A 9,996-nucleotide genomic window follows, 5' to 3' on the forward strand; every position below is an offset into this window, starting at 1 on the left:
TCGAGATAAGCTACAAGAATATGCAATAAAAAATAGGCAGTTCCATTTAACATATTGAAGGTGACCTTCATGTGACCTTTAAGCAACTATTCGAGGTCAACTTATTGACACCATCTTATGTCCCCCTCAAAACCATATAACTTTTATCTGAAACATTTTCTTGTAAAATGCAAGGGAACGGAAATATTTGGGGTGATAGATTCAAATGGCTCACCCTGTATATTTATTTAGAATAAATAAATGTAATTTTTACTGCAGTTATTTAAAGCCTTTCATTGCTTATAAAATGTTTGTATCTTTTGCAGTGTTTTCTTATAAACTATTAAAAAATGGAAACAAAATATTTGCATCTGTGAATTTAAATACAGAACTGTTTTTTGTTAAGAGAACAAAATATTTTAAACAAAACTAGAACTTGTAATATATATATATATATATATATATATATATATTATAATTATAATTTTAAATTTATAATTATTAAACATAACTTTTGATAATTTAAAGGCATTCAAAACAAAAAAGATATTGAGAACAAAAAATATTTTTCTAACCATTTTCTAACTACTTTGCCCGGGCCCTAAAACATCAACTTACTGGAATAAGAAAACGTTTTCTATTTGAAACACTAAATATTTTAAACAAACCTAGAACTTGTAATATTGTATATAAATGTATAATATATATATATATATATATATATATATATATATATTATACATTTATATACAATATTACAAGTTCTAGGTGTGTTTAAAATATTTAGTGTTTCAATTAGAAAACAGTTAGAAAAATATTTTTTGTTCTCAATACCTTTTTTGTTTTGAATGCCTTTAAATTACCAAAAGTTATGTTTAATAATTATAATAATATATATACACTACTATTATTATAATTATTAAACATAACTTTTGGTAATTTAAAGGCATTCAAAACAAAAAAGGTATTGAGAACAAAAAATATTTTTCTAACTGTTTTCTAACTATACACTCTGCCCGGGCCCTAAAACATCAACTTACTGGAATGAGAAAACGTTTTCTATTCGAAACACTAAATATTTTAAACAAAAGTAAAGCTCTTATAATATGCAGGAATTTATATCATGAAATCTTTATATCTATATATCGATATTTTCATCTTTATACCTATAAGTAAAAATTTAAATTGTTTTTGTCAATCTTCATTAATCTTCGATCATTTTAATTACTGTATAAATTATTCATATCTTGTAAATGATTTCGTCGGCCATTACGTTCTCGGTTTTCTCTTCGAACTCGATCTCGATGTCTTTGCTTAGCAACTCTTAATGCAGCCTGCATAAGTTGATTAAAACTTTCTATTGAAGTTTTTTCAAACTTATTAATTACTTCTAAAACGTAACATATACTTATATAATATTTATTAAAACATTAAAAAATTGTATTTTGTAATCTTATTTTATTTTACTGTATCAAAACTCAACATTGTTAAATTTAAAATATTTACGAAAAAATAGTTTTAAAAAAATAGTTATTGTTTATGGAATGTTTTCATAAAAAAAGTATTTTATGTACATGTCTTAAAAAGCTACAAATATATGTATTTCTCAAAATTTTAGAACTTTAAAAAATATTCTAATTCCATTAAATCAATCTATTATGTTTTGAAAAAAAACGTTGTCAGCTTCTAGTGTATGTTATATCTAAATTGATATTGGTAATTTGTTTAAAAACTAATTAATAATAAAATGCTCGAAAGTTTAAAAAAAATCACAAATCCTTCGCACGAGGGTTATATATATCATCTTGAAAGGGTCTTTTTCAAAACTCAAAAATATATAATTATATGAAATGAAAATCTATTTTGAAGGAATGCTGATGTTAACGTTTGCAAAATTTTAAGATAGGTCATTGATGAAATATACAGAAATTGTTGAGGAAAAGGATTTATTAAAGCGGAAGAAAAAAATAGATCTAAAGTTTTCCGCTATACCATACAGCAACTCAACAATTGTAATATCAATTACCAATATCAGGAATAACATACATTAGAAGCTGACACGTTTTTTTCGAGACATAATAGATTGATTTAATTAAATTAGAATAACTCTTTAGAGTTCTAAAATTTCGAGAAATACATATATTTGTAGCTTTTCAAGACATGTACTTTTTTTTTAAACGTTTTATAAACAATAACATTTTTTCAATTAACTGTGAAAATTGTAATGCATCATACATTGGACAAACAAAAAGACATTTATGCACTAGAGTGAAGGAACATGCCAGCAATATTAAATTACATGAGTCTAATCATTCGGTTTTGAGCAAACACAGATGTGATTTTGGGCATAACTTTGATTGGAAATCACCGACAATTTTACATAACGAGAAACATGTAAGAAAGAGAGAGATTGCTGAAATGTTCTTCATAAAGAAGCATGGCAATACAGTTAACCTACAGAAAGACACCGAGAATTTGACAAACATTTACGACAAAATAATAAAGATTGTTTAGTGGCGCGTTTCAAGTTTAGTCGTTGACGAAACATCATAACGATGGGACGTGTTCCTCTTTTAATTTTTAACTTTTAACATCATAACGATGGGACGTGTTCCTCTTTTAACGTTTAACTTTCGATTTCAAATAACACCGGTGTGATGTTATGTTAATCTCGGTTTAATTGATGGTATGTTTATAAAATTTATACTTATTTTATTAATTTAACACTTAAATGAGTTTTCGTATGTTAAAAAATATTGTGTAACATTATGTTGTAGAAATTTCACTTGAAAAGGACCACAACCAAATGGTCGAAACGTCGTAAAATAATCAAATAAAATTGCTAGTTACGTCGTAGTCAAGTCGTTTAAGCTTATTTTCACCACTAGCGACCAATATTAATTTTGATTAATATTAATTTTAATTGATCGTATTTTTGCTCTTGGACTGAAATATGGAGCACGTACGGAAGGATTGTTTTTTCCAACACATCTCTGAACAATATAATAACAAGACCGCCTATTTATTTAAGTCATGGATTAAATGCAAGAAGAATTTTTATGCTTGTAACCATCAACTGAAATTTTTACTCCGATGTCGAAGATATGACATTGTGCCGTCACACATCAAAAACCTAAAGACTGAAATTAGTTTTCACAGTGCCTATGCGAAACGAAGGTTTAAAACTATAGTTAAGAATAATCAAGTTAGATTGTTGAATTTGGAGATTAAAGATTTGAACACAAACCTAAATTTCATTCGGTGTAAGATCTCTAATATAGTGAAAAAATTGTTTGATTCTTTACCTAATAACGTGGTAAATCAGTTTTTTCGTTTAAGTAAACAACGACTAAATAACTTTAATTATAGAATAAAAAGTAGGATGATAAAAAAGTTTGATAGGATAAAACAGAAATATATGGTATTGTCAAATCCGTTGGAAAACATCGACAATTCCAACTGGTTAATAAATATCAGCTCTAAAGTGTTACCTGATACTGTATCTAAACTCTTAAGTTTAGGCGATACGTTTGCCTTACCGATTCATTGCTCAAATAAGAACGATCGACTAAATTATACTGTTGAGGTGATAAAGAATTTTGAATCGAATTGTGGTTATGTTCCTGAGGATGCTTTGGAAACAACTAGAATATCCATTGCCAATTCACTACAAAAATTTCTGTCTAAAAGTAAACATATCAATTATAGTGACAGATTTATTCATGATGCGTTTAATATTTCTAATAAATATCTGCAGAACAATAAAGATTTAATTGTTACCAAAGCTGACAAAGGACAGGTGACAGTGGTTATGAATAGAAATGATTATGTGACTAATATGGAATTATTGTTAAGTGATTCGATGACATACAAAAAATTAAATAAAAATCCGATTACACGTCTGACGAACAAACTTCATACGTTAGTAAAGTCATGGCATAATAATGAGATCATTGATGATCAAACATATAAATTTCTGAATTGCACAAATGGTAATTTACCACGGTGTTATGGACTCCCGAAGATCCATAAGAGTGGGTATCCATTGAGGATCATTGTGTCATCGTTAGGCAGTCCCTTTTATAATATTGCCAGTTACATTCATGAGATATTAGTTAAGTCTGTTAAGAAACCGGATTCTAATGTTAAGGATGTTTGGACTTTTGTGAATACTATTAAAAATACAATGGTTAATGACGATGACGTAATGATTTCCTTAGATGTTTGTTCGTTGTTTACAAATATTCCAAAAGATTTAGTTTTTTCTGCAATTGAGGGTCGTTGGAGTGACATAAGTCTAAAAACTAAATTTAATTTGCAACAGTTCCTATACGCTGTTGATGTAATACTTACTTCAACGAATTTTCAATTTAACGAGCAGTATTATGAACAAATTTATGGAAGCCCTATGGGATCCCCTCTATCACCGATACTAGCTGACTTAGTAATGGATGACTTGGAAACAAATTGTTTAAATTCTTTAAGTTTTAAAGTTCAGACTTTTTATAGATATGTGGACGACATTTTTGTTATTTTACCTAACTCTAAAATAAATGAAATTTTAAGTACATTTAATAATTATCATGAACGTTTAAAATTCACACATGAAATAGAGACCAATTCTTCTATTAATTTTTTAAATTCTACAGTTATCCGCAATGGGAATAAATTGACAACTAATTGGTTTAGGAAACCTACATGTTCTGGCAGATACATCAATTTTCTTTCGAGTCATCCTATTAAGTACAAAATTAATACGATTTACAATTTAGTAGACCATGCAATTTTACTTTCTAACGAACAATTTCATAATACGAATATTGAGATTGTAAAGAACATTTTAATTAATAATTGTTTTCCGGATCATATTATTAATAAGTATGTAAATAAAAGAATTAATGTACTGAAGAACAACAGGAATGGTAACGGTCACAATGCGGATAATAACGACAGTTTGAGTAACGATTTAGATAATAACGTTAATGTGAATTCGGCTCAAGATAAGAATTATGTAATTCCACTCCCATACGTTAAAGACGTTAGCGACAGTATTAAAAGGTCACTTAATAGTGCTAACATAAATGTCGTTTATAGTTTGCCAAAAAAGTTGAATAGGCTGATAAAACGAGGTAAAGATTTAATAACTAATGATATTAAAACGAATGTAGTTTACAAGATTAACTGTGAAAATTGTAATGCATCATACATTGGACAAACAAAAAGACATTTATGCACTAGAGTGAAGGAACATGCCAGCAATATTAAATTACATGAGTCTAATCATTCGGTTTTGAGCAAACACAGATGTGATTTTGGGCATAACTTTGATTGGAAATCACCGACAATTTTACATAACGAGAAACATGTAAGAAAGAGAGAGATTGCTGAAATGTTCTTCATAAAGAAGCATGGCAATACAGTTAACCTACAGAAAGACACCGAGAATTTGACAAACATTTACGACAAAATAATAAAGATTGTTTAGTGGCGCGTTTCAAGTTTAGTCGTTGACGAAACATCATAACGATGGGACGTGTTCCTCTTTTAATTTTTAACTTTTAACATCATAACGATGGGACGTGTTCCTCTTTTAACGTTTAACTTTCGATTTCAAATAACACCGGTGTGATGTTATGTTAACCTCGGTTTAATTAATGGTATGTTTATAAAATTTATACTTATTTTATTAATTTAACACTTAAATGAGTTTTCGTATGTTAAAAAATATTGTGTAACATTATGTTGTAGAAATTTCACTTGAAAAGGACCACAACCAAATGGTCGAAACGTCGTGAAATAATCAAATAAAATTGCTAGTTACGTCGTAGTCAAGTCGTTTAAGCTTATTTTCACCACTAGCGACAAATATTAATTTTGATTGATATTAATTTTAATTGATCGTATTTTTTCAATTTTTCTGAATAAAATTTGTTGAGTTTTAAAAATCATTATTTAAGAATATGATTCGCAAATAAGAATACTTACGGAACATCATTTTACTCAGCCGTGTGTCATATAATGTCTTGTGTGATGCAGGTTCATTTTCCGCATTTTCCGGTTCTTCATCATTACTTTCCTTATTATTTTTTTTAGCCCACTTAAATTGGCATGCAAGTTCATCTGAGATAGAATATCTAAGGTACTGTCTCAAAGCAACTTTTGCATTAGGATTTCCCCACCAAATAAAATAATTTCTCTGTAAAATATTTTAAAGAGTCAGTGGTGTTATATTATGCAAGTTATTATTAAAGTAGGAATTTATTAATTATCCATAAAAGATATTAAAAATATGACAAAACTTTTCGAATCTGAAAAATTTTAATTTTGTGATAAATAATTGTGTAATAGTTAAAGAATTTTAAAAATATTGTATTTTGTATTATCGAAAATAGCAAAACCATTTTAATATTCCGAAAAGCAAAATGCAAATTTAAAAGTATATTTATATTTAATATTTTTATATAATCAAAATATGTATAAGTAAAACATGTTGTTCCACTTACTAGTTCTCCCTGCTTTTCCTTATTTTCCTCGAACTCTTCAAATTCTTGCATATTTTTTAATGGAAAACCTTCTGGAAGCGAATATACTGGGTAAGCTCCATCGTTATTATTTGCGTTTTTGTTTCTAAAAATAATTTAGCTCGGTTTATACTCAAAATTAATATTTAAGGGGATATGAATAAATCTTGATGGATTCTACTTTACATAAACCTAAAAATCGTTTCTATTATCCATTCAAATTATCTTCTTTTTATTGTACAATTTCTTTTATCTTTTAAGATAAATTTTGATAAAAATTTATAGATTTTTAGAATAGAAAATTACGTTCATGCATACTTACACTTGTAAATTATCTAATTTTGTATTGAAGTAGGTTTTCAGTTCATCTATTTTTTTATCAAAATAGTTTTGCATATTGTTAATTTTGTTCAAAATATTTTGTTCCTGAGTTTCGCAAAACGTATGCATTTTCTCCTGAAATTTTTGGAAGAATATTTCTTGCGATGCGCTCAAGTCTTGCAATGTCTTTAAGTTATTTAAATTGACATTTTCAGGATTTTCATAACTTATATGACCATAATTATGATTGTGAGAATTGTAGAATTGCGGAATATGTCCATGTGTAAATTATCCGGTGCGGGTTCTGTAAAAATTTGCTATTATGTAGTGTTTTATTTAAGTTTATTAATTTTAATACATTGCACGTGTGAAAATATTTTACCTGAGGTATGTAATCCTTGTGTATATGTGGATGAAGCAGTATCATTAGTGTTTCAACTGTCATAATAGCTATAATTTGAAGTAACAGCTGGAGTAGATTTATTCCACATTTTAATTTGTGAGGAATTGTTTTGAACAGTACCTAGGTAAATTAATGTATAACATAATAATTTTTTTTTACATAATTGACGAATCTGAAGTTGCATCATTTTAACATATAGTGTCTAAAAATATTTTTTTGGAATACAAAAATAATTACTTGTTTCGGCAATTATCCCTGAATTAAAATCGTAAATAGAATGATTATTTGAGGAACATATCACATCATCTCTTTGATCATAATTATTTTGTAATGTTTGTGTTGAACAACCAGGTGAGTTCAAATTATTATTTCTATGCTGTTCAAGTAGCTGTTCCGATGTTGTTTTTTTGTTTTTTTCTTTTTTTTTGTCAAGCCCGACTGGTTTAACTTGATTTCCTACTTTTTTGGAAGTTGGTCTTATTAATTTGTCTTGATTTCCTTCTTTTTTCCGAGTTAATTGTTCATTTCTTTCATATCTTTTCTTCATTTCAACATCGTTCTTACTGTCAGTAGAAAAATTAGATTCATTATCAGATGATTGACTTGATGCCTCATCTGATTCTTCAGAATTAGAATTTCTGAATACTGTTGTCATTTCTTCTAATATTTTATTTTTAGCCTTTTCCTTATTCGTTGGCTTATCAGAATCTGTAGTACAATACTTTTTAGGCTTTCTTATTGTACGTCTTTGTCGATTACATTTTGAACCTTTATCAGACATTTTTTATAACGCTGCGGATCAATACGCAAATATATATATATATATATATATATATATATATTATATACATATAGTTTTTTTAAATTTTTTAGTGGAAATAAATTTAATATAAAGTTGTGGGGATAAGAAAATAAACTATATATTGAAGGATTTACATTGACAGATTTTAAATCTATATGCAAATATGATAAAATATTTGCGATCATAAACATGCGAATAAAACTAATTAATATAATGTAACAAAGTAGAAACAATATATTCATCAATATTTTTTTCTGATTTCTGAGTTGAAGAGAATGACCCTGACCAACTTGGCATACTATAGCACTTCGCAGTTATATAATTTATGCTGATTAATTGTAAGTCTTCTGATAACTCTTTGCATTTATAAACTCCGACAGTTGAAGATTGAATTGGCAATTCGTAAAAATTTGTAACATTTTTAAAAGTTTGTACTACAAAAAAAACATCTTCATTTATAGTCAAAATATTTTTAATTTTACAAATAAATTTATCCCGAATCTTGCAAAAACTGTTGCAATCATCTATTGTAAAATTAAATTTATTTGACTGATAATTTTTGTATTGTATAAAATTGGTATTAGCAATACATTCAGGAATAACACCATTTGTGTGTATTACTGAAAGGCGATGATTCTCAGGATGACGTTCAGGTATATGTTGTATATAATTTTTTTCTCGTAATCGATTTGCGAATTGCTGAAGTGGACGTGGATGATTTCTAATATTTTTTTTAAAAAACGGCATATTATTTTCATAAACAAATGCTGAACAATTTTCTAAATGTCCTAATTCCTTTACATCATCAACTAAATGTTGCAATCCATGAACATTGTAACTTACAAAGCTCGCTGTATAAAGATATTCTGCATGTTTAACAAACATTTGTAGACATTTCTCAGCCGTTTCTAATTGCCTTTTCGAACATTTAATTGATGTGACTATTCTCATGGCTACATTAAGTAATAGCAAGTGGAAATAAAATTCTTCAACTAAAATTCCGAACGAATTAATTGGTGCTGCATATAAAAGAAAATGTCTTAATTCAGTTGCTTTGAATTTAGAGAATTTCGCGAGAGATCTAGGACGACGTGCAAATTCGTTTGGGCACAACTTGTTTAACTCTACATATCGTGAAGACAATTCATTAAGCGCTGAGCTACGTAGTTTCCCTCCAAATTTGCCATCATACCACGCACTTAATAGTCTCACAGTAACACCAAGGTATACCAGATGCATAATTTCAAAAGGCACTCCTGACGATTGGTATTCCAAGATCTTCTAATGGACTTCTTCCTTTTTGATGATCCTTGTCCACACAAGATATATATTGTTCATTTGTTCGTTTTTCATGATTGATGCCCAAGTAAACCATTTGATTCTCATGTCGGACGCCATTAACTTTACATTTAGAACACGGATTATACGAATTGTGTCCATAATGATTTAAAACTAAAGCTCTCGCTGGAGCGTCGGCAACAAAATTTTTAAACACTATAGGAATATGACGATTCCGTATTAGTATTCCTCCTAGTCCATTATTAATTTCTTTTACCTCATCAATAAAATTGTTAAAAAAGCTATATACATTGCAAGGTTTTTCAAGTCCTTTATATACACCTATAATCACCGGCTTGAAATAAGGAATATTAATGATCCTATATTGTAAAGGCCAATATTGCATAGGGTTGCTTTTACTCAATGACAAACCGTCAGTGTTAAGTTCTATTTCTAGAACAGGCGGAATTTCATCTGCAACGTAAAACAAAAGGTGCTTTTCTAATGTTTTTACAAAACCAATATGCCAATATACACCTGAGCCAATCGGTACTAAGTTAATGCGATCACGACTTGTTTTTAAAAGAGTTCTGCTATCTTGTGGTAAATTCCGAAAACATTTATGCATACAAAGTACTCTTAAAATTGCTTTACTCTGAACATGATTTATATTGTTTTCCAGACAGCATTGT

The 9,996-nt window shown here is 28.2% G+C and overlaps 1 protein-coding gene across 1 annotated transcript; it reads right to left on the minus strand.

Annotated features, from left to right (window-relative positions):
- Positions 1–5,964: 5,964 nt before the first annotated feature.
- Positions 5,965–7,103, minus strand: LOC114935052 (uncharacterized; the record flags this gene model as incomplete). Its single annotated transcript, XM_085480331.1, has 3 exons — positions 6,823–7,103; positions 6,483–6,606; positions 5,965–6,175 (listed from the first exon to the last, which is right to left on the minus strand). Coding segments are annotated over exons 1-3 (463 nt in total), but the record flags the coding sequence as incomplete, so codon positions are not given.
- Between the last annotated feature and the right edge of the window lie 2,893 nt (positions 7,104–9,996).

The sequence above is a fragment of the Nylanderia fulva genome, unplaced genomic scaffold (assembly GCF_048542155.1).
Source record: "Nylanderia fulva isolate GAGA-0341 unplaced genomic scaffold, ASM4854215v1 Scaffold143, whole genome shotgun sequence".
In the NCBI taxonomy this organism is placed as follows: Eukaryota; Metazoa; Arthropoda; class Insecta; order Hymenoptera; family Formicidae; genus Nylanderia; species Nylanderia fulva.